Genomic DNA, 24,188 nt, shown 5'->3' with positions numbered 1-24,188 from the left:
GGGTATATCTTCCAAAGTTTCTCTTTTCTTTTTTTTTAGGAGTATTGTAAAGTAACTAAGTACATTTACTCAACTACTGTAGCCTACTTAAGCACAATTTTATCAATTTCCTCCATACATGTTTTTTAGACACATGAAAATACTATGCTTTGAGTGATAATATGTGTCTGATATGGTTGATGTCCTACAAAAAAGTTTAATTATCAAGTTCAAATTCTTAAAACATCTCCTCCTCCTTCATGTAAAAATCAAGAATCTATAAATATGTAAATATCGTTCATTTCAAAAGTTTAAATGCTAAATACAAGATGTCTCCTACTTCACTGAACTGGATGCTTCAAGTTTCTACGTCACACTTGTATTTACAATTTACAATTTACAATTATTATAAGTATTTACTGGACTATGATAAGAGATGGACATAATTCACAGTCCTTGTCAAAGTTACAGCTAATATGAGCCTTCAGCAGCCTGAGTTAGACAAATCAAGTGGATATATTTTCCAAAGTTTCAGTCTTTTTTTTTAGCTGTAGTGGAAAGTAACTACATTTACTCAAGTACTGTACTTAATGCTTTGAGCAATAATCTGTCTGATGTGATTTTTATGCAAAAAAAGTGCAATTACCAAGTTCTTGAAACAATATTTAATCCTCCCTCATAAAAATCAAAAGAATCTATGAATATGTAAATATTGTAAATTTCAAAAAATGAAATTGCTAAATAGGCTACAAGATGTTTCCTACTTCACTGACAAGTCCATTCTCAGTGTATTTGCACTGAACGCCTCAAGTTTCCACATCACACTTGTTTAATACTGGACCACGATTGGCTCCAATCTAGCTGTGATGTCATAAATCATCCCCATAGGTACACGCTTTAAACTCAGATATAAGGTGAATGCAGAGAAAATTTTCACTTTCAGCAGATGAATATGAAAACAACCTTCAAGTGTCAAACTCTGCACATACATAATTCTGTACAGAGAAGCTCAAACATCCAACTGAAGTAACCAGAGGAAAAACTTTTTTTTTGAGTGGAATGGGACTTTAAGGTACTTGCATTTTGCTTGAGTATTTCCATTTTATGCTGCTTGATAGCAGTCTACTCTTCTACATTATAGGGAACTATTGTAGCCTACTTTTTACTCCACTACATTTATTTGACAGCTTTAGTTACTAGTTATGTTTCATTTAAAAATATAGCCCACATGAAATAACACAATGATGAGCTTTTAAAGGACAGATTCACAATTTTTCAAGTCTGTCTTAAAACAATAGTCAGGAGCCCAAATGAACATTGATACGTTTTGTTTTGCTGTAATCATTCCTCCTGTTCATACTGACTATTAGAAGATCCCTTCATAATGCACTTACAGTGTAAATGATGGGGGACAAAATCCACAGTCCTCCTTCTGTGCAAAAATGTATTTAAAAATTTATCTTAAGCTAATTTGAAGCTTCAGCGTCCAAATGAGTCAAATCAAGTAGATATCTTTTAACGTTACAGTGTTTTTAGTGCCTATGTTCCTGTTTTTGTTACTATGCTTCCACCACAGCTCAACAGGGAAACACTGTCCGAGGAAACACAAAGAGGGAATTTGTTGCTAAAAAAACTGTAAATGTGTCAGATATCCACATGATATGACTAACTCAGACTGCTGAAGCATCATATAAGCTTCAGATAAAATTTTAAATGCATTTTTATACATAATGACTGTGGACACACTGTGGATTTTGTCCCACATCACTTACATTGAAAGCACATTTGAAGGAATCTTTTAACAGCCAGTATGAACCGGAGGAATGATTACAGTGAGGAACACTACTCATGGCGGGTTCAGTCACAATTTCCATTTACTACTGAGTGGAATCGAAATTTTTGCAGTGTCTATAATGGATATAATGTGCGATAAATACTCTGTGCACTGACGTGAAGTTAACCAAAGAGTGGGCTCGTCCGGGATTTGAACCCGGGACCTCTCGCACCCAAAGCGAGAATCATACCCCTAGACCAACGAGCCACTTACTGATGCTTTCCATTCAAAGAAACCGGTCACAACTTCTTTATGATATCTATCCCTATTGTGACTGTTGTTCTCATTTATAGCATCTTAGTGTGAGAAAGAAGCCCTCGACATAGATCGTATATTAAGAGAAGATGGTTCACTCACAATATAAGAAGAAAGATGACAGACGGCTGATTGGAGGAGGACAGCGCATGCGTGTACCGGAAATATTTAGAATTTCAATATTTCTTGATCTATTTTTGGATTTGAGAGTCAGTTCGTTTCAGTGGATTGGAAACATGCTAATCTAATCACCAAAATACCAAAATAACGAACACTTTTCTTTCTTTCTTTTTTTTTTTTTTTTTTACACCCGAATGAAATGAAAACGACAAAAATGTTAATTGCTTTCTTAACGCTCACAAAACGGGTGTTTATTTAAGCTATTTTTACCTGATAATTGATGGCATATATTTTAAAAATACAAAACTTTATTCATCAAAAAATGTACATATTAGGTCAGGCACAAAACAAGTGCACAACACAACACATGAGTGCTGATAACAGCAACAACAACGACATAGTATGTAAATATATATACATATAAAAAAACGGGGATAAAACAAAAACGAAAACATAAGAACATTATCTACATCCACATATCTGAAAATTGTGGAATAGATTTTATGTACATTTTAAAATTAACCTCTTTGACTTTATTAGAAATAACTGATAGCAGATCAATATCCTCTGGAATTCACTGGTTAGATTTGATGTAAAATTTCGAAATGAACTTCTTTGACTTTATTAGGAATAACTCTACATGACTAACAGCAGATCGATATCGTCTTGTTGTCTGCTGACGTAACGACTCGTCAGGCGGAAATTGTTTTGATTGCGGAAGTGTACTTCTGTAGGCGCAGCCCACTGAAGTAAGCGGGTCTGGGATTGTAATTTGGTCGCATTTTGATCTAGCTGTATGTAGGAGCTTCCGTGTCAATCGCGATCAGGTAAGAACGTCAATAAACGCGTCGACAGTTGTTTTGTTCCTCAACAGTTTTATATTTCGACTGTAAAACAATCAGGCTTTGCTAAGTTAGCTAAACCAGCGCGGCTAACGCCGACGTCGCTGAGAAGCATCGATCACAGTGACAGATATTAAAGATTAAGAGGTCGAAGAGAGTAAAAAAAACACTTCATTGTGACTCTCAAAGCATGTCAGTGGATAAGTGAGATTTTAAGTAACGTTATATCGGATGTCCCTTTACCATTTTAGCTGAGAAGGGCCCACAGTTCAGCATTTTGTCAGAAAAGCTTTTTGTGTTTACGTTTTTTCAGTCCAAAAATATTCTCAGATTAGCATTGGTGGTAGAAGTATTTGCATTTGTTTACTTTCGTATACGTAACAAATACCACAATATGAAAGTTCTCCATGCAGAAAAGTAAAAGTACAGAAGTAATATCAGAAAAGTACAGTACATAAAAAGAGTGTTAAATTATTAGGCTGTACATTTGATGGTTTATATTGATGTATTTACTTGTAAGCAGCATTGTAATCTTGTAGCTGGTTGAGTTTAGGCTAATTTAAACTTTTTTGTGCTGTGTACTGTTAAGTACTTCAATCTATAACAATATATCATATTTCATAAGTTACCCATATGTTTTATAGCACAGTTTTGATCTGTCAAAGAAACTAGTGAAGTGCAGCTGTTAGAAATGTAGCAGAGTATAAAGTACAATGTTTCCCTCTGAAATGTGATGGAATAGAAGAATAAAGTACAGTGAAAGGAAGAGTACCTCAAAAATGTGCGTAAGTGTAGTACTGTATAGTTTATTTTAGTTACTTTCCACCAGTGTTAGTCATCAGCTGTCGCGTTTTGTAATAAATTTAGTCTGGTTTATTTACAGAAAACAGAAGCTTGCTCAATGTTACCTTTTCTATGGTTTAAACAGACGAACACAAAAGAGTTCAGACTTACATGTTTGACATACTGAAGTTCGCAAACAATGGATGACTCAATTTTTACTTTAAATGGCAACATAAATGTAGGGTTTCTGATCCTGTTGCAGGCTAGACTAATGTACAACACTTTGAACTAAAAAACACAAAATGTTATTTAAGTAAAAGTGAAAGTAGGTTTTAAAAAAAATACAAATAAAGCAGGAGAACAGCTCCCAAGTACCCTCACCTCTCTCCTTTCATTAGTGCCACGCCCTTCCAGCTCAATTTAGAGACTGTTAACTATTGGTCCTCTCTTGACATGCTGGTTTGCTGAACATCATGACAGAATCAATACAAGACTGCTGACTGTTAGTCATCAGGCTGATGAAGCATTCTCACATTTCTCTTTATTTGATCAATGAAGAGTATAAAATCCCAAGTAGCACCAAGTGAACCTTCTCAGCAGAGTCATTTGTTTTAAATATACTCAACCGGTGAATGGTAGACTCTGAGTTGTAGCGTCTGTACGGGGTGTGAAGATCTCCTGTGTGCGAGTTTTTACAGATTATTGCGTTGACTTCAACACTGACTTGATTTACTGCTGTTAGAGAATAAAGCTCAAGTCTTCAGATCATCACATACCCAAGATAAGTTTGAGTTGTTTGGTCTTTATTGTGTAAAATCAGTGGAAGCAGCCTTGATATTAATGGCTATAACTAAGACCCTTGTAGAAAATGACTGTATTCTGTATTATCTTGCAGCTGATGCTATCTTTGTATGTTTGATTTTAAAATATTTTAGCATTATGCTTTTAATAAGAGCTAATTAAAGTCCTGTTTTGATCTGAGCGCTAATTTACACCTCCCTCCTTGTATAAAGATTTTGTTCTTGGGTGGAAGATGATTTGCAGTCATGATTGGAGGAAAACGTCAGCTCAAAACAGAGGAAACACAACTGATTATTATATATAGATCACTATTGCTTTAAAGAATAATTTCCAAAAAAAATGGAAGACACTGGAGCTGACAAGCTATTGAAAGGAATTGATACTGGAAGGAACTTTTGATGGATGAAGGTCTGTCAGAACAGTGTAAGAAAAATGCTTAAAGAGTCTGTTCACCCAAATTACAGAAAACATTTCTTTTTTTACTCTCCTCTCATGTGATCTAGCCAAGCAGATATTTTCAGTTTCACCTGCTGAGATTTCGAGACACCCACCTGAGACTGGAATAACTTTCTATTGAAGTAGTGGTTTTGTTTCTGGAGAGAGACATTGTTGAGGTTTTCAAATGACATTTTTCATTTGCTTTGAAAATCCGGTCACCTCCTGTATCAGGTTGTATCAGGTTGGTAGCAGAAGTTTCAGAGACTGATCACTCAAAACTGAAACTATCTGCTGGATACCTCAAGAAATGAGTAAGAAAATGCTTGTTGTGATAAAGACAAACACCCTTTAATTATGAAGTTACAACAAGTTTGAACAAGTTAGTTCAAAGTAAGGATTGAACCAAAGACAATAAAGTATTTGATGACTTGCAGTGTATAAAGTTTTCCTCAGATGCTGCTGGATGCCGTATTAAACCTTTTGACTTGTTGTCTCAGTGTTCCAGGTTGGGCTGTCGTCATGGCGGACCACACTGACGTCAGTCTGCAGCCGGAGGAGCGAGTCCGAGCTCTCACCAAGAAAGGAAGCTCAGTGGAAGTTAATGACGACGTGCCACCGCGTCGCTACTTCCGCTCTGGGATGGAGATGATCCGCATGGCTAACGTCTACACGGAGGAGGGCAACATCGAGCACGCCTTCGTCCTCTACAATAAATATATCACGTAAGCGATTACAAGGCTGACTGAGCTATTGATCGACCTTTAATGAGCTTTTATGCGATCGATTTTTTTTTTTTTTTTATGCTACATTAATTGAAGGATTTATTCATTTGTCCTTCATTCTGACAACACTTCCTGTTTAGTTTCAAGTCTCAGGATTTGTCTCCTTGCAATAAAATAAAGGCAGAATAATTGAACTAATTCATTCAAGATGGAATGATTTTATCTTCTCCTCCGCTTGGTTTTGTGATACTTCCCCTAAATGATGAGACATTAGGCAGAGATTTTTGTTTTGGGAAAAGCCAAATACAGACTAAGAGAGTCTGGGTTTCCAAGCAGCATCCTCAGAGTGAACATTTAAAATTACAACAATAAAGTTTTGTTTCTTTTCACCCAGGCTCTTTATAGAAAAACTTCCCAAGCATCGGGATTACAAGACCGCTAATATTCCCGAGAAGAAAGACACACTAAAGGTATGCGTACGGTGTTTTATTCTGTCTCGTATATTTATTCCTCCAGTCGTTTCTAAAGGAAAGTTTTTAAAATGTATTTATTTCTCATTCTTCTTTAGAAACTCAAGGATGTGGCGTTTCCTCAAGCAGAGATTCTAAAAAAAGCTCTTTTGAGGAGATTTGAACAAGAGTATGCACAGTATCTTGTCAAGAAGGTAAACTTTCTGCCATACAGAGAATATCTAATACACATTTACGACAAATGAAGTACTGCACACTGATTTCACAATGTGCTAAACTGTAAATTGGTGAAACATTAATCTGTGGCACAGAAACAGCATTTTACTGTTGTAATAAAAGGGAGCATTTGTTAATTAAGAGACTAAATGGAGGCCAAACAATGACACTGACCTTAAGCAGTCACGTTATATTCAGATAAGATAAACTTACATCTCTGCATCAAAACAACAAGTCTTTTTTGTTGGGAAAGGCAGCAGTCGCCAAAGAAAGCAACAACATCAACTGAAACTTGTGTACATGATTTATGTTTTACGATCAGAAAGAGGAGGATGAAATATTGTTGCGGGAACAGTCCAAGCAACGAGCGCTGGACGCCGAGCGGGAGCGCGTGGCCGAGATGCAGCGCCGGCAGCGGGAGCAGGAGCAGTTCAGTGCCTTCGAGGAGATGATCCGCCGCCAGGAGCTGGAGAAGGAACGCCAGCGTGTGCTCCTGGAGTTTGCCACGCCCACCGCACCTTCCCCCGACATGCCCCTCATTCCAGGCATCCAGGGTCCCCCGACGGTCTCCCCCTCTCCCCTGGCAAGTCCAGGGGACCTGTCCATCGGCAACCACCAATACAACCGCCCCCCGGCGACCATCGGCACACCCGCCAGCGGCCCGCCCACCTTCGACCGCTCTCTCAAACCCGGGACTCTGGTCAGCCCAGGGAACCACAGTGAGTTAATGTTTTTCCGACTCAATGGGCCGGGCTTCAGAGGATTTAAATCCTGCTCTACTCCTGCTTTAAAGTATTTATTCTTCTGAGCTGATTTCTTTCCTCCTGACCTACTTAATTTCCTGTTTACACCATGCCATGTTTCAGAACATCACAAGAATCGAACTTCTCCATTCATCTTTTGTTTATTCCGCTACATGGTTTTTTTGCAGATACAATGGTGGATGCCCTTCGGCAGTTGGCTGTTCCCGCTGAGCTGTGCCGGAGCTTCCTAAGGCTGGCAGAGGCCAACACAAGCCGAGCTGTAGAAACTTGTGGCATCCTGTGTGGCAAACTGGTAAGAGTCTGGAACGGAGCGAAATGTATCGAACCAGCAGTGTTGCATCCCCCTGCTGACAGTAGATCTGTTACAGGAAGCATCAAAATTAGTGTAAATGAGATGCCAATTAAATGTTTGAGTTTTTAGGGTCATTAAATCTACAATTTTCCAACATTTTAATTTAATCAGCTGGGATGGTTAAAGAAAAAAAAAGTCCTTATTCTAGTGGTGCTAAAAATGAAAACAAAACCTCACTGTTTGAGGATGGTTTTCATTAAGAAATGTGGATTTGTAGATTTTTTTTAAAAGAAACCGAGACATCAGCTGACCTCTCAGCCCAGAGGGGCAGAACATAAGCTGACACTTCTCCGACTGTCCCAGATCTGCTGTGATCTTTTGTTTGAAATATTGTGCGGCTCATTTGCCGGGGCCGGGTTAACTCAAAGCTCTTTTCACTCTTTTATGAGCATGACCAAGCAGTTTTTTTTTGTTGTTTTTTTTTTGCCAGGAGCAACTCAGTCACTGTTCTGTTTATTTTTTTGCACGTCCTTGGATAGCTTTTGGCAGACTGCGGCTATGCATAATTGAAAGAAATATAATAGCGTGACGCTGTACGGGTTTGTTCCAGACCAGAAACGCATTCACCGTGACCCACGTCATCGTACCGAAGCAGTGCGGCGGACCTGACTATTGTGATACAGAAAATGAAGAGGAACTCTTTCTCATACAGGACCAGTATGATCTCATCACCTTGGGCTGGATTCATGTGAGTAATGTCTCTTAAATAAATACGAGATAATCCTGCTCTACCATATAAGGAAAAAATCCACTCTGCAAACACATTAAGATGAATTAAGAGAACATGTAATGCAATGTTTCACCGTCCTGTCATGACTTATAAACACATAAAGATATTTTCAATGCTGCTACAGTGACATTTGATAATAGTAACCTTTCTAAAACATGAAACAATAATGTGATACAGAGACATGTGTTATGTTTTAAATAAAAAATGAATTTGTGAATATAGAGAATTGTGATCACTGAAGGCTGGGCAATTGAATCAATATGACAATATTAAGAGGAATATTGATTAGGTATTGATATATCATGACATGGCAAATGTATGCACATATAAAATAATCAAAGTGATGTTCAATGTAGTGACTTTTTACTTTTTGTTCATCGTTTTCTTCAGCTGATTAATTTCAACAGTAGAGTTTTGTAAAGTTGTAACACAATCAGGGCTGCAACTAATGATTATTTTCATTATATATTGATCTGTTGATTATTTTCTTGATTAAGCGGTAAGTTGTTTGGCTTTGAAAATGTTAGAAAAGGGTGAAAAATGTTTATGGCTGCCCAAGATGCAACCTCACATGTCTTATTTTGTCCCAACCAACAGTCCACAACCCAAAGATGTTCAGTTTACTGTCACAGAGGACTAAAGGAAACCAGGAAACATTGATGACTTGGCGATTAGTTATAGATGGGTATTAATTTGAGTGGGTTGGGTTGTCAATCAACTCTCAATTAATCAATTAATCAGTGCAGCTCTAAACCTATTTATATACAATCAATGTCTGGGAGTTAGGAGGAGTCAGGCGCTGCCAAGAGCTTCAAAACCGCTCTTCAGAAACCAACAGGGTGACGCCACGGTGGCTACATCCATATTATTATATATCTATGCTCTAAACACAGTATAATCATATTTTTATAATACAATTCCACAGACGTTAATAATGAAGGAATAGCTATTACCCAGCCCCAGTGACCGCGGGACTTGAGTTATTACGATATCAAATTCACATGAGTAATTTTACACCGGTTGAGCTTTTGTTCTACGCAAGCGGTTCATTTTTTATCTTATCAATAATTAGATATGACACTTAAACTCTCTACTTCTATCAGCAACATTAAGTGGTGTCATTAAATTGTACTGTGAGCTGCTTCACACACTGAAAAACTTGACTTTGTTCACTAAAAACAGCTGAATATGTTGACTGAAATCTGGACCCCCTTTTTTTTTGTTTGTTTGTTTTTTGCAGACTCATCCCACACAGACGGCCTTCCTATCCAGCGTCGACCTCCACACACACTGCTCCTACCAGATGATGCTGCCGGAGGCCATCGCTATCGTCTGCTCACCCAAGTTCAATGAGTGAGTCAGAAAACTGCTGATGTCTTGTCGTGGAAAACGTAAAGTCATCTCCCAGTTTAATTGGGTCGCTAAATAAAAGAAGCCAGCTAATACGACAACATTGAAATAAATCCTACCGGCACTGTAGTTTGTGGTGCTGTTGAATTTTAATTGTAATATACTGAAAGGTGTTTGTAATAGTTAGTCTATGTTAAATAAGGTGGTGATTGTGTTTGGTTTTGTGTTGTTACAGAATCGGTTACTTCAGGTTGACAGATCGAGGAACAGATGAAATCTCTACGTGTAAACAGAAGGGCTTTCACCCTCACAGCAAAGACCCTCCTCTATTTACAGTAAGTACACTTCTACTGAACCCTAAAATATTTTTTTGTTAAGACAAGCAGAAGAAAATCGGCCAATAATAAGATTATTTCACCTGTTCATAACACTTACTACATAGCTTTTACGCTCCATAAAGTCTTATAGAAAAATGCATCTGACTGTGAAAGAACAAAAAATGTGATTGATAGTTTATTATTTGGTTCTTTCATCTGTTCCTAATACAAACTGACTTATTTCAATCATTTGTTAGATTCAAGTACCGTATATTCTTAATATTTAGGCAGCTATTTGCCTTCAGTCTTGTTTCAGGAAAATTTCAGAGATGAATGAAACAACATTGGGAACAAATGCGATAATTTCAGTCCATTGGCAGATATTTATCCCAAATCACAGTCACAGCCCCAGTACAGTGGAGAGTCATGACATCATGTTTGAGCACATAAAAACTCAACAGCATCATCTCTTTACAGAATCAATTATCCCACGTGAAACTTCCAAAGTTAAAATCATGTTGTGTATTTTTTGGGATGCACAGATCCTTCAGCAGAAATATTATAAATGTGGGCCAAGAGCTACCAACAGACCAGTAACTACTGGATACAACTGTGAACTGATGCTTAAAAGTTCTATAAGACTAAACCTAAACTTGTTTGGGCATCTCCAGCAGCAGTTGTCACCCAAATAGTCCCTAAACTTCCCAAAGAGGAAGTGGTTACCATGAAGACTGTTGACTGAATGTTCTGTAGGTTTAGTAACAGGGAAAGTGTCTCATTGAAAGAGATCTGTTGAATGCTGTTGAATTTTTCACTGTAATATTTCAAAGCAAACTAAATTCTCCTCTGTTGTGTTGTGTTGGAGGCAGAAACCTCAGGGATGAATATCTCCAAATGTGGCCAAATACAACCAAAACTATCTGCATGGTTAGAAACAACTAGAACTGAGAGAGAATTTTTTATTGTAATTTGGTTGAACTACACTGACAATTTCTCGGTGGTCCAGTGAACACAAAGGACATTTATTTTGTTTTGTTCCCTGCAGTCAGTTGAGTCAGATTGAATAAGCATCAATTAAACCAGAGGCAGTTTGTTGGGTAGTTTCTCAAAACAAAAACCCAAAATGTATTTAAATTTCTGTTCTTAAAATGTGGCTTTTGATCAACAGCCAGCTTTGAAATATAAAATTACTTGTGATTGTCTGTGAGAAGTACTTAAACATGTGAGCAGACTCTAACTCTGTGTTCTTTTTTCTCAGCACGCAGGACACGTCAACATCACCGATGACACTGTGTCCATGATGGATTTGCGGTGATTTTTTAAACTATTTTTTCTTTACCAGAAAACTCATAGACTGTTTTATCAAACAGGAGACATTTTATCGGAGAAAACACTCATCTTATTTTCAGGACGGTACTGAGCGAACGCCGGCCATCAGTTTACCATTTATATGGACTTCAATTGTTCTAATTGTTCTGAAAGGGAACAAACGTTGTAAACTTTTTTTTTTTTTTTTTTTGTTTTGCTCTGTAAAAAAATTACACATATTGTTGCACTTTCCGAGCAAACGACTAATATCGACCTAACGGACCGGCAAACCTCTGACTCTCCGACCCCTCTGTGTCTTCTGTTTTTGTCATTTAATTAAAATGTATGTTTGTCAGTGACAGATAACTGAAAGGAACTTTTTGTTTCATCATTTTCATCATAGTTTGGTTCTGCCTGACAGATTAAAGTGCCAAGGATGAGAACATTCACTTGTTGAGTTATTCATTGTGCGACATGAAATTCAGTTGTGACGTCTGTAGTTTGTAATCGAGTCTTTCTTTGTTCTTTTTGACTTGTTGGTGTGTTTCCTTCATAAGCTGTTGAAGTGCTGCGAGTGACGAGAGAAACGACAGCCAATTGTAACTCAGGAATGCAGCCGGTGTTGCTGTTTCTGCTCTGTATTATATTTTTATAAACAAAAAACCCCATCACTCCACTGTGTCCTTTCTATCTATAAAGGGTTTAGTTTGACGTTTAATTCCTGCTTATGATTTTTTTTATTTCTTATTCTTTGTGTTTTTTTGGTGAGGTGGTGATGGTGGTACCTGTATAATGTGTCCTTGCTACATGTGTGCAACAGGCAGTCTGAATGTACCTTCTGCTACACATCACTACACGTTACTAACTGCCCGGCCATGGTTCATGCCTCTAACCCTTTTTTGTTTGCTGCCTTCTCTTGTTAGAAGAAGTAAATGATTAGCCATAATTATAAGAATACCTTCAATGAATTAAATGCCAAGACAAAATAAACTCGTTGTAGATTAATTTATTCTGCGTTGTTTTGTTTGTCTTGTTCGCTCAGCGGCATACAATGTAAATTTAAAGCAGTTACATAGATGGTGAGAGAAAGAAAAAAACTCAAAGTATGGACATTAAAAGTAAATATGAGGGGATAATTACATGCTGAGTGTGGGAAGATGAAGGTGAACATGGGATAAATGATAAAAAAAAGCACCTTTACACGTGATACAGATGAAAGTGCAATGTGCATACTAGCAAAATAACAAGAAAGAGCCAATGTGTTTGCATTGTACAACAAGCTAATCCTAAATCCGCAGATGATTAAAAACATTTACAATGATCAGATAATATTCTCCTCAAACTGGAGTTTTTACAGGTTTCCATCAAGTGAACGATTCTTCTATAGATGATAAATGAACAGATTATTTGTATGGAGTAAATCAAACAATTAAATTATATTTCTGACCTTATCAGAGTGGTCATAAGTCATTGCATGTGGGTAGTGTAAAGGTAAGTGAATTAAGAATGACTGGTGCTACAAAAGGTTCAAGTCAAGTCAATTTAACTTGTACAGCCCAAAATCACAAATTTGCCTCAGAGGGCTTTACAGTCTGTACAGCAATACAACATCCTCCATCATTAGATCCTTGATTTGAATAAGGAAAATGCCTTTAAAAAAACCTTGAATGAGGAGAAAATGGAAGAAACCTCAGGAAGGGGTGCAGGCTTCAATGCTTGACCCCTACAGTGAGGGGATCTGGTGGCTCTGTTATGCTGTGGGGGGCATTTTGCTGGCATGGTTTGGGTCCACTTGTCCCCTTAGAGGGAAGGGTCACTGCTAATCAATACAAAGTTGTTCTGAGTGATCACCTTTATCCTATTGATGAAACATTTCTATCCTGATGGGAGCGGTCCCTTCCAGGATGACGATGCCCCAAATAACAAGGCATGAGGGGTCACTGAATGGTTTGATGAGTATGAAAATGATGTGAATCATATGCTATGGCCTTCGTGTCAGACAGCGACACGTAAAAAGATACATTAAAATTAAAAAGGCAATTCTTTATGTTTTCAAAAATATAGTTATCATAATTGATTTTTGTTTTGAAGAGATTTTAGAGAGAAAAATCATGAAGGAACAGAAAATATTGGTAATTTTGTGTATTGTGGATTCCTGCTCTGACCATCTGCACTGTGCTGATCTCTGCACACAGACATACTTACTGTACATACATACAGTGCAAATATCTTCAAATACATTTCTTTAAAACAATTGTTGCAGTGTTCATGCAGTTCCTACGTATTTGTATTTATATTTTGTTTACTGCAATGTCTGCATTTCTCTATTTTATTTTAAGATATCTTTACTTGTGTGTGTTTATATATTTATTATTTATTTTCATAAAGGTAGCTATAAATATAAAAATCACATTCTTCTGTTTGTAAGATCTAACTACAATGTTGCAAATGTGACACGTTCTGTTTACACATTTCTTTATTGCAATAGATTATTTTTTGTTTTTATTTCACACTTGCTTTGGCAGTGCAAACGTATGTTCTCAATGCTAATAAAGCCCCTTTGAACTGAATTGATTTTTTAAAATTACATTTGTGAATGAAAAGACTTACACATCACAATCATCATATTTAAAATGATGGTTTTCCCTGTGGAGGGCGGCAGAGTGCCGCTGGAATAACTGGACTGCCATTAATCACGGCGACGAAAAAGAACGTAAACAGGAAGTGACAAAAATCGAGTAGGTTGTGTTTTTGTCAGCTAGCGTTAGCTAAGTCTGTGTTTTAACTGTAGATAAAGTAGATAATCGGTTGGATCTACACACAAACTCAAAATGGGGAAGCGTCAACATCAAAAAGACAAGATGTAAGTCTGAAAGTTATAGTGAACTGTTGGCTGCACAGCTGAAACGTGTTTGTTGTTGTTAGCTTAGCAGGCTAACAGTAAGTAACGGACCACAGCTAACTTAGAGTAGTTTACGGTATTTATTTAACACTACCTTTATTTTTCTGAATTTAATGTCGTCGTAACGTTATCTTTAATCTAATTGACGCGTGTGTTTTTCATCCGTACAGGTACATCACATCTACAGAGTACACTAACTTCTATGGAGGGAAACGAGCAGGTAACGTTAGCTAAGTTCAGTGGTGGAAGAAGTACTAAGATCCTTTACTGAAGTAAAAGTACCAATACAGCAATGTAAAAATACTATATTACAAGTAAAAGTCCTGCATGAAAAATCCTTAATTAAAAGTACATAGGTATTACCAGTAAAATGTAGTTAAAGTATTGCAGTAAAAGTAGTGGTTTGGTCCCTCTGACTGATATATTATTATATATGACATCATTAGATTATTAATAATGAAGCATCAGTGTTAGAGCAGCATGTTACTGTTGTAGCTGCTGGAGGTGGAGCTAGTTTCAACTACTTAATATACAGTTAGCTAGTTTAGTCCAGTGGTACCCAACCTAGGGGTCGGGCCCCTCCAAAGGGTCACCAGATAAATCTGAGGGGTCGTGAGATGATTAATGGGAGAGGAAAGAAGAAAAAACAAAGTTCTGATACACAAATCTGTTTTCAGTTGTTGTACTTTTTCTCTAATCTTTGATTTTTGGTGAAATATTGGATCATTTGAACATTTATTGAAATGAAACCATGTGAGAAGTTTAGAGGGAAAAATCACTATTTGGTGGAGCTGTTAACAACTCACAGACATGTGAAATGTGACCCCGACTACACACTGCTTTTTGTAAGACGTCAAAAGCCAAAAAGGTTGGAAACCACTGGTTTCATCTTTAACAATGTGTTGTATTTTAAAAGCTTGTTATATTATCCATTGTGTCAAACCTTCATCTGAAAAGTAACTAAAGCTGTCAAATAAATGCAGTGGAGTAGAAAGTACAATATTTCCCTCTGAAATGTAGTGGAGTGGAAGTATAAAGCAGCATGAAACAGAAATACTCAAGTAAAGTATAAGTACCTCAAAATTGTACTTAAGTACAGTACTTGAATAAATGTACTTAGTTACTTTCCACCACATTACATTTCTCCAGCGCTCATTCATTCCTGTTTTAATGTGACCAGAGTACAAACATTAACTTCTGAGGCTATGTAGCTGCTGTTTAGTGTCTATTAGTTTACATTTTGTCATGGTGTTAACAGCCTGTTTTCTATACTACCACACTGAACTTAATAGAGGCTAATGAATCTACCATAATCAGTATCCTGGTTATGATCAGGGTTTTGGAGTATCCTGGTTTCAGAAACCTGGATAAGGCCTTATACCGGTTTTGAGAAACATGTTAAGTATTGTGCAAAAGTTTTAGGCACTTTAGATGTTTAGATTCCATAATGCAATACCATCAGAAACAAATTTATTCTGCAGCATGACAATGATCCCAAACATACAGCCAGAGTCATTAAGAACTATCTTTAGCGACAAGAAGAACAAGAAATCCTGCAACAGATGGTCTGGCCCCCACAGATTTAATGGTCTTAATTTTAAAAGCATCCAAATTTTACTTTTAGTGCATAAAACTTTTGCACAGTACTATACAGTATATGCTACCTGGAGTACTCCAATAGAAACCAGGATACTGTGGCATGTAGACGCCTCATCAAGGCTTCCCAACAGTCTCTGTTGGTAAAGAAATGAGATGTTGGAGAATCAAGACACATCTGGACACAGATGATCAGAATCATGTAAACAGAGAGCTGAATAACCAGGTTTCTCATGTTCCATGTAAACGTCATATTAAGGCAAATCAATTTTTATTTGTAAAGCCCAATATCAAAAATTTGCCTCAGGGGGCTTTACAATCTGTACAAAAATCCTTAGATCTTCTATCTGGATAAGGAAAAACTCCCCAAAAAAACCCTTTTAAGAGGGAAAAAATGGAAGAAACGTCAGGAAGAGCAACAGAGGAGGGATCCCTCTCCCAGGACGACAGACATCCAATAGATGTTGTGTGTACAGAATAGACCAGGAAAGCAAAAGAGAACAGAAATACAGTACGGACGAACAAGATGACAAGATTATAGATATATCCTGAATAAGATCAACCAGGATAAGATTCAATGTCAGGATACCAGCGCGGGCATGTCAACATGAAAGTTCTCATGATCAGTTTTTGTAAAGACGTGTTGACTTCATGTTCGTTTTGAAGGCTGCGGTTTGTGCTACTGTTGAATCGTATTGTGTCATATTGAGAAACGTTACTAGCCCACCCAATTTATATCAATGAAGCTAGACTCTCATTCAACAGCAGCACCACAAACTCCAATCTCCAAAACAATCATAAAGTTGAGTCAACTGCTGTCTGAAACAGTTTCTACATAAAACAAACACTATGATCTTAATGAAGGTTTGTTGTAGGGCTGTTAATTAGACCAGAGGTTCTCAACCTTTCTGGCTTGTGACTCTTCAAAATGCAACAATGTCAATTTGCGACCCTCATCAATGGTTGTACGTCTGCCAGTTATAACCAGTTCAAACCCCAGATTGGCAACCACTGTATTAGATTGCATTAGTTTTCTCTAGGTGGACCATTTTTGAAAGATGTCAGTTCATTTCATGGAAATTAATGCCATTTGATGTTTGTTTTACTTTTCAGAAATCCCACAGTCAAACTTCAGACGGCTTTCATTTGACCACTGCAGGTAAGAGACTTGTTTTCCATCCATGTAGGAGAGAGGTGCCTTAGATGTCTTATTTCACTCTTCACGTTGTAAATTGCATAGCTTTAAGACTCAACTGTGACTCGACTGTTTTCTTTGTAACATTTCAGCTTGTCCCTTCAGCCGTTTGAGTATCCCGTCTGCACTGAGGAGGGAGTCGTCTTCGACCTGCTGTGAGTAGAAATCTTACATTTTAAAAATTTCACAGCCCCTATGTGTAGAAGTCGTGGTTGTATCCAAAAATACACAATGTCAGTCCACTAAAATTCCCCTGCAGTTCCGACCCAGCGACATGTGAGATAATAGGCTGGAAGCAACACAAAGCCTGCACCAATTTTCACTGCAAACAAAAACTAACGCCATCATCTCAGCTGTCATTTGGTTTTTGTGTCATTACCGTGCATGCTGCTGGATAAATATCTAACTTTCAGGACCTTAAAAACACAACGACGGTTCATATCAGGATATCTCCCTGTTGTTTTTTTTGTTATACAACATGTTACAGCTCGTTCATATTATGGCCTCTGGTTGTGTCTGTGTGGTCCTAAAATAAAGATCACTCTGTTTCTGCCTTCTCTCTCAGGAGCATTGTTCCATGGATCAAGAAGTACGGTACTAATCCGGCTTCTGGAGAGGTAAGCAAACCATGGATGTGCTAAGAATAACTGGCTGTCGTGTTCTGATGCACTCCCTTACTTTGAAAGTCTCTCACTGGGTGCATACACAGAAAAAGTTCTTCAGATGTTTTACAGCTGTTCTTTTTGCAGCAATTTTTGTATGGAAAAAAAGGTCTTTTTGGGACAGTGTGCATCATGTAAAACTGCAGTACTGATGCCAAAATCACTTCACAGCCCAGAGTGATTCCAACAACATGTTTAATCAGCTTTTCTTTATCTACGGCCATCTTCCTGTTGTTTATGTAGCTATAGTTGGTTAAAAACTTGCATAATTTAAAGTCATTTATTATGCAAAACATACTAAACATTCATGCTCCCACCTTCTCAAATGGGAAGATGTGCACAAATAAAGAAAAGTATTATTTGTACATATTACTGTAAACCAAAAAAATGTGAAGAGTTTTGGTTGAGAGCAACTTGAAGACGTCACCTTCAAGTGGGAACTCGTGAAGGATATTCTCACTATTTTCTGACATTTTATAGAATAAACTGCTGAATATAAAACCCTGAAAATACACAGGCCTTGAAAAAGCTCTTGTTAAGTTTAAAGTACTTGACAAAGACGATCCGTGTGAGAGTTTCGTAAAAATATCTTCATCTGCTTTTAAGGAAAAGAGAGTTTTTTTCTGATCTGTTTCAGTAAATTTTGAAGGCATTGTTTTTATGATTGCACTGTAACACCTCGATTGTTCTTCTTCCTCACAGAAACTGGAGGCGAAGTCGCTCATCAAGCTTAACTTTGCCAAGAACAGCGATGGTAAATATATGTTTCTGTGTACTTTAACCATAAAAAATTACTGTAAAAACTAATAAAATGATACCGACATTAGAGCTGAATAACCTTAATTTCTCAGATCCGAGTTATAGAAATCAGCCAATCCTTAGAAGTAAAAAGGTCAAAGCCGTGCTTTTCTAACAGCTCTGCTGTGTGAGAGTGGCTTGAAAATGAAAATTGGAGTTAAAGAGCATGTTAGAGGGTAATTTTTGCGGGCGGATGAGAGCAAATTAAAGCAAGTAGAGGAGGAAGATGTAGGAGAGGTGATATAATTCAGCAGGGAACGCGTTATGTGACGGTACCCCCTTGACTTCGGGAGGAATTTTCAGCAGATTGTGAAGCGACTCAGCTGCTCTGCCTGCTTCAGTCTTTCTTTCTCATTTCGTTCCAGGAAAATATCACTGCCCCGTTCTGTACAACGTCTTCACAAATAATTCTCACATTGTTGCCAACAAGGTCACTGGCAACGTGTTCTCTTATGAGGTTGGTGAACTGACGCACTCTCACTGCACCGATCCTTACAAAAACTTTTTTAACATAGATCAATGTCTAAAATTATACACATACAGAAACGTTATTGATTTAGATGTCAGTGTGATACAGACACTCAGCCCACAGGGTCTCATAAGGTTGCTGTCTTACGTCACGCTGAATTAGTCGTGTACAATAAAATAAGTTTCTGTTTCCACTCAGGCTGTTGAGCAACTCAACATCAAGACCAAGTCTTATAAAGATCTGCTGACTGACGAACCCTTTACCAGAAAAGACATTATAACACTTCAGGTGGGTTCTTCACTTCTTTTTCTTTTGGTTTGCAAAGTTGAAATCACATATTATAACCTTTAATCTGATGGAGAAATTATTCTTGTTTTTTTTTCCCTCACAGGATCCCACAAATTTGGACAAATTCAATGTGTCCAACTTCTTCCATGTGAAAAACAGTCTGAAAGTGTTGGATCCAGGTGAGATACGGCGCTGTGACCCGTCATACATGGATGAGATTTCATCTTCCACTTCATCAAAATCATTAATGTGTTAGGGGTAGTTGAAGGTGCTTTGGATAAACCATCTTCTTCCTCTGCATGGTTCAGATGAGGAGAAGGCCAAGCAGGACCCGGCGTACCACCTGAAGAGCACCAACCTGGAGACGAGGGAGACCTTAGCTGAGCTGTACAAAGACTACAAAGGGGATCAGCTCCTGGCTTCCACCATGAAGGAGCCAGAGGCCAAGAAGACAGACAAATTAAACGCTGTAAGGAAAAAATATTATGAGTATTAAGTCATCGTCACCCGTAAGATGCGGAGAGTGAAACATTTATCCGTCTAGATCGTTTTGGAGCGAGTTGCCGAGTTTTGGAGATATCGGCCGCAGAGATGCATCATGTAGGAACTGTTTCTTTCTACTGAACTACACCCGCCAACCGTCTCACCACGCAGGAGGAAGCATCTACTTGTGGTTGGCAGATATCTCCAAAACTCGGCAACTCGCACCAAAAGGATCCGGATAAATAGCACTACAGATAAGATTTTGGGGTGAACCGTCCCTTTCAAGCAAGTTAAATATTTGGATGCAAAACACACTGAAATGGTCGATTAGTGAAAACATGATACACATGCACACAGACTCACAGCATGCAGGCGACGGTATCTTTTTTAAGTATGGTGGGAGTTTATCATCTGATGGCTGCCGGTCCAAATCCCCAGGCTGTAATATTTACTTTGCGCACAGGAGGGAGCCGAACACACAGTAGTTGCTTGAAAAGCATTGTGGACATTAAGACAAACAACCCCTGCATCCACAAACAGGAGAAAGAAAGAAAAATCATATTTTACAGTTTGGAAATATAAGGAAAGACCCCGGCAATAAGAACATAACCTGAGTGAGAGGTGAGATCGGTACAAAGGCCTCTTTAAACAAACTGCGTATTTTATGATCTTTATTCATTTAAAATGCTTTCTAGATAGTCAGGTTTAACTGTAGTTGGAAAAAACAAACACACAGATGTGTATCAAAGAGGGTCAGCCGCGGTCACCGTGATCCGTGTCCTTAAATAACCATCGGTGGGGCTGATTCGGTTTGAACGGCATCAACGCCTCTTTTCTTATCAGCTCTCCTTTGATGCTACGCCATGTCTCATTTTCTACGCCAGAGCTTTTCCTCGGTCGCTCCCCCCTGACTCGGAGTTCACAGTCGAGGTGACGCTCTTGACAACATCTGAGAGAACAGCGAGAGTATACAGTAGGTCAGACGGAGCACACAAGGTAAAGTCTGCGCTTTCATGCGCCTCGGCGAGAAATAGAGCAGAAGAACCGGGACTGTAGAGTTATACGTGAGCTTTTGAAATCCTTTCTTCACTTCGCTGCTTTCATCTCTTTTGAGATGTTCTCTCTCGACTTAAATAACTCCTCCGATCTCGCTGCGTTGTTTGTTGTATTTTTTGGGTGTCGTACATCGTTTCTCGCTCAGTTCTCTAAATCCCTGCAGTACCTGAAGGCAGCAGGGCAGATGTGTTGATAAATCAGCTTCTGAGAGGTGCGGCGTCAGAGCGCAGTGCCGTTACGCGCCATCGTTCACTGTGTTTACCTTCAATAAATGGCCTGAGAATGACATCAGGCTGCTACAGTGTAACCACACACACACTTCTTCAAACAACAGACCGCTCGGTTATTACTCTGCTTTTTTATGAAGGAGACATCAGGGTTTGCAGGGCTCGTCATAGGTCACCGTGACCTCACAAAACATGTTTTTTTTTTTGGCCGTAACTCACAAATTCATACGCTAATTATGACAAAGTTTCACACAAATGTCTACTGGGATAAAATAATGAAGTGATGACATTTTATATCCAAAAGGTCAACTTCACCGTGACAGCGAAAAAACACTTTTCTGGCCGTTATTCAACACCATAAATCAGGAACAGAAGGGGGAGATTGTGACCATATTTCACATTTGGTCGGATACTGAGTCGGTGACACTAATCTCGGGTTCCCACCTTGTGATTTTATTGATCCTCTGTGCTGTCGGGGTTGAAGACGTGTGTGAAGCATCCACATTTTCTTTGCATTTTGCTTTCCCAAAGTACTTGTATGAGTTCACTTCCTCTCCATGGATGACAACCAGGACAGGGGGGGGCCTCCTGTTCCTCTGTTAGTCCACCACAAGCTCATTGGTTTTGCTGATATTGAGCTTCAGGTGATTATCTTTGCACCGTGTGACAAAGCTCACCATCAGTCCTCCTGTATTCTTCTGTAAAAATAGTCTGTAAGTGAAGACAGCATGATTCTCACTGGAATCATACACGTCAATATAGCGATAACTTCCATTTCGCCAAAAAAATACATTTAATACCTTTTATTTATATTTATTAGATTCATTTTGAGTCTGGACAGACATGGATGTAGACTGAAACTTGACCGATTGTTGGAGGAATACAACCACGAGGTGATATTTCTAATTTATTTCTATCGTTATTATATTAACTAACCGATGAAAGCAACTCCATCTGTCTTTGGGTGCAGATTTGTGGTGATGTGTGTTCATGTCGTGACGCTCTGAACCATCCAGACGTTTCCTGAAGAGAAGTTTTCCCATTTGTCGAGCTGTCATGTGATCTTCTATTTCAGAGCTATGAAACCAGAATTTAATAATCAAAACACCCCGCTGATCTTTTGCACATTGCTGCACATACATGAACCAAAACAACAGGTGCGCACGGAGACGCCCACACTGTCCGGTGCGCCTGCCACCTCGCGCTTATCGTTGCACTCGCACGGTTAAAATAGGACCCTAAAGCATCAACTGCCCCTTAATTATTAGATGGAAGAAAGCTCTCTGAGCTGAGGTGGGGGCTGGGCTCTTAATTATACAGAAGCTGCAGGGGCTGTCATTAAGATAGTTTACACTTGATGCATCACTTAGTGCAAATGAGGGGACCAGCTAAGTAGAGTATGTAGCTGGCAAGAAGTGTGGTGGAGTGGGGAAGATAATTCTTCAACTGGAGGAAAACGTTTAAAACTTCCTTTTTTTAATGAGAAAATCTCCGCCCTGTCGAAGTTCCCCTGACCAGAGAACCTTCTAGACGTATTTAGGTGAGCCCTATTTCACAAGGTTAATAAATTCACTGTTAAGGGCTCCAACAGGTGTTTTTTTTCCCCCTCCATTATTGATTCATATCTCTGTCGATAAAATGCTAGAAAATAGAGACTAAATAGCAATCAGAGTTTCCAAAACCCGAAAATATTCAATTTACAGTGATATAAATCAGAGAAAAGCAGCAAATCCTCATACCTGCGAGTCTGGAAAAAATAAATGTTTGGCATCTTTGCCTGACCTAAAGGATTAAATGATTAAACAAGAATCTAATCATTTAGAGTGAAAATTATTAAGGAAATCTTAACCAAAGGTCCACTTACTTTCATTTTCCAGAGATTTCATCTTGTATATCTTGTATGTCATCCCATATATGACCACCTGTTTTCACATGGCCCAAGTTCAATACATAGGTCACATGATGATAACTGAGCAAACTATAGCCACTGATGAATACAGTGAGATGCACTTGAAATCTCTGGAAACAGCTGGAGAATCTAATTGGATCGTAAGATATGCTAAACAGGATTTAATAAGATTCTTGGATATATCTACAGATTGATTGTTATTAGCTAGTTATTAGACCTGTACTGTATTTTGAGGGGAAAAAAGAGAGAAACATCCTGATTCAGTGGCGTTTGAAGGCATCATAAAGGTATAAATTAACAGGAGAAGTAGTGTAGGTGCTATTTTTCCATTTTTTTTTATTTTTATGTCTTTTTTTTCCCAGGCTCACTACTCCACAGGCAGAGTATCCGCCTCCTTCACATCCACGGCCATGACCCCCGCAACAACACACGAAGCAGGCAAGTGAACGTCTTTACACGAAAACCCTCACAGATTCACCTCTTCTATCTCTCTATTGTTGCTTTAACCTCTATTTATCCCGGGAGGACAGGCTCTTTTGCAGTAAATCACGGCTTTGTGCTCAAACAGTTAAATGCAGCTGCAAGTGGGAACGGCTCTGTTTCTTCTCCTGTCAGCCTCTGAGCTGCTCCATGGGAGAGATTTTGCTGTTATGCAACTGTATAGTAGTTTCAGTACTCTTGAGAAGAAGAGGACAATGTTTGGAATTAAGTGACCTAGTTAAGATTTCTTAAAAAGGACTGCATGATGCCATATATTTTATATGGATGTTCGCCTTTGTCTAAGAAACATAGAGTACTGTGATATGTCTTCTGTTTACAGATTTATATTTTAGTAGCCAGGTCTCTATCAAATTATTTGTCATTTTTGTCTATTGAGTTGCTAAAACAGGAATTTAAAAAAAAGCAATTTGCATTAAGGATTGCTCAGAGGAGAATAAAACATTTGCATAAAAACAGCTTCCACTTCAGAGGCTTTGGGGGCTTTTCAAAGGTCAGACATCTTACCTGCACAGACTCTTAAACAATCAATACAATCTTAACAGTTCCTGTTTGGTTCATCAGTCACAATCTCAGATGCCGTCGTCCGTCTAGCCACGGCGAAAGAAAATAAGCCTGTGATCGGTCTCATCAAGGTTATCTCTTTTTTAAATCGGTCTGTTACAGATGCCATCGCAGACGACACCGTACGTTACCAGTACGTGAAGAAAAAAGGCTACGTCCGTATACACACAAACAAGGGAGACCTGAATCTTGAGTTAAACTGTGATAAGGTAATGACATGACATACTCACACATACACAACAGATGTAATTATGAAGTAT

The 24,188-nt window shown here is 38.4% G+C and overlaps 2 protein-coding genes and 1 non-coding gene across 3 annotated transcripts in view; 2 read left to right on the top strand and 1 right to left on the bottom strand.

The window, feature by feature from the left end:
• Positions 1-1,948: 1,948 nt before the first annotated feature.
• Positions 1,949-2,020, bottom strand: trnap-ugg (transfer RNA proline (anticodon UGG)). Its single transcript has one exon. It is a non-coding gene; the product is annotated as a tRNA-Pro (tRNA).
• Positions 2,021-2,884: 864 nt separating this feature from the next.
• Positions 2,885-11,726, top strand: LOC137169030 (STAM-binding protein-like A). Its single transcript, XM_067571971.1, has 10 exons — positions 2,885-3,015; positions 5,550-5,774; positions 6,169-6,244; positions 6,343-6,438; positions 6,783-7,179; positions 7,392-7,516; positions 8,127-8,264; positions 9,547-9,659; positions 9,892-9,991; positions 11,232-11,726. The coding sequence occupies exons 2-10, from the start codon at positions 5,572-5,574 to the stop codon at positions 11,286-11,288; spliced, it is 1,305 nt and encodes a 434-aa protein (XP_067428072.1). The 5' UTR covers positions 2,885-3,015; positions 5,550-5,571; the 3' UTR covers positions 11,289-11,726.
• A 2,253-nt stretch (positions 11,727-13,979) lies between these two features.
• Positions 13,980-24,188, top strand: part of ppil2 (peptidylprolyl isomerase (cyclophilin)-like 2) — a 33,304-nt gene continuing 23,095 nt past the window's right edge. The window contains exons 1-12 of the mRNA XM_067571959.1: positions 13,980-14,144; positions 14,354-14,403; positions 16,893-16,938; positions 17,067-17,129; positions 17,540-17,591; positions 18,339-18,390; positions 18,800-18,891; positions 19,102-19,191; positions 19,295-19,370; positions 19,500-19,660; positions 23,229-23,304; positions 24,031-24,137. Coding sequence (XP_067428060.1) covers positions 14,113-14,144; positions 14,354-14,403; positions 16,893-16,938; positions 17,067-17,129; positions 17,540-17,591; positions 18,339-18,390; positions 18,800-18,891; positions 19,102-19,191; positions 19,295-19,370; positions 19,500-19,660; positions 23,229-23,304; positions 24,031-24,137 — 897 coding nt within the window. The 5' untranslated portion in view covers positions 13,980-14,112. The remainder of the gene's footprint in view (positions 14,145-14,353; positions 14,404-16,892; positions 16,939-17,066; positions 17,130-17,539; positions 17,592-18,338; positions 18,391-18,799; positions 18,892-19,101; positions 19,192-19,294; positions 19,371-19,499; positions 19,661-23,228; positions 23,305-24,030; positions 24,138-24,188) is intronic.

The sequence above is a fragment of the Thunnus thynnus genome, chromosome 2 (genome assembly GCF_963924715.1).
Source record: "Thunnus thynnus chromosome 2, fThuThy2.1, whole genome shotgun sequence".
NCBI lineage: Eukaryota > Metazoa > Chordata > Actinopteri > Scombriformes > Scombridae > Thunnus > Thunnus thynnus.
Note: the sequence above shows the minus strand (reverse complement) of the source record. Positions and strands in the feature narration are given on the sequence as shown.

Bases quoted from the DNA above. Each gene is read 5' to 3' on its own strand.
- LOC137169030 (XM_067571971.1), top strand. From the start codon at position 5,572: ATGGCGGACCACACTGACGTCAGTCTGCAGCCGGAGGAGCGAGTCCGA. The intron at 7,517-8,126 runs GTAAGAGTCTGG...GGTTTGTTCCAG, and splicing joins GCATCCTGTGTGGCAAACTG to ACCAGAAACGCATTCACCGT. The intron at 9,992-11,231 runs GTAAGTACACTT...CTTTTTTCTCAG, and splicing joins AAGACCCTCCTCTATTTACA to CACGCAGGACACGTCAACAT.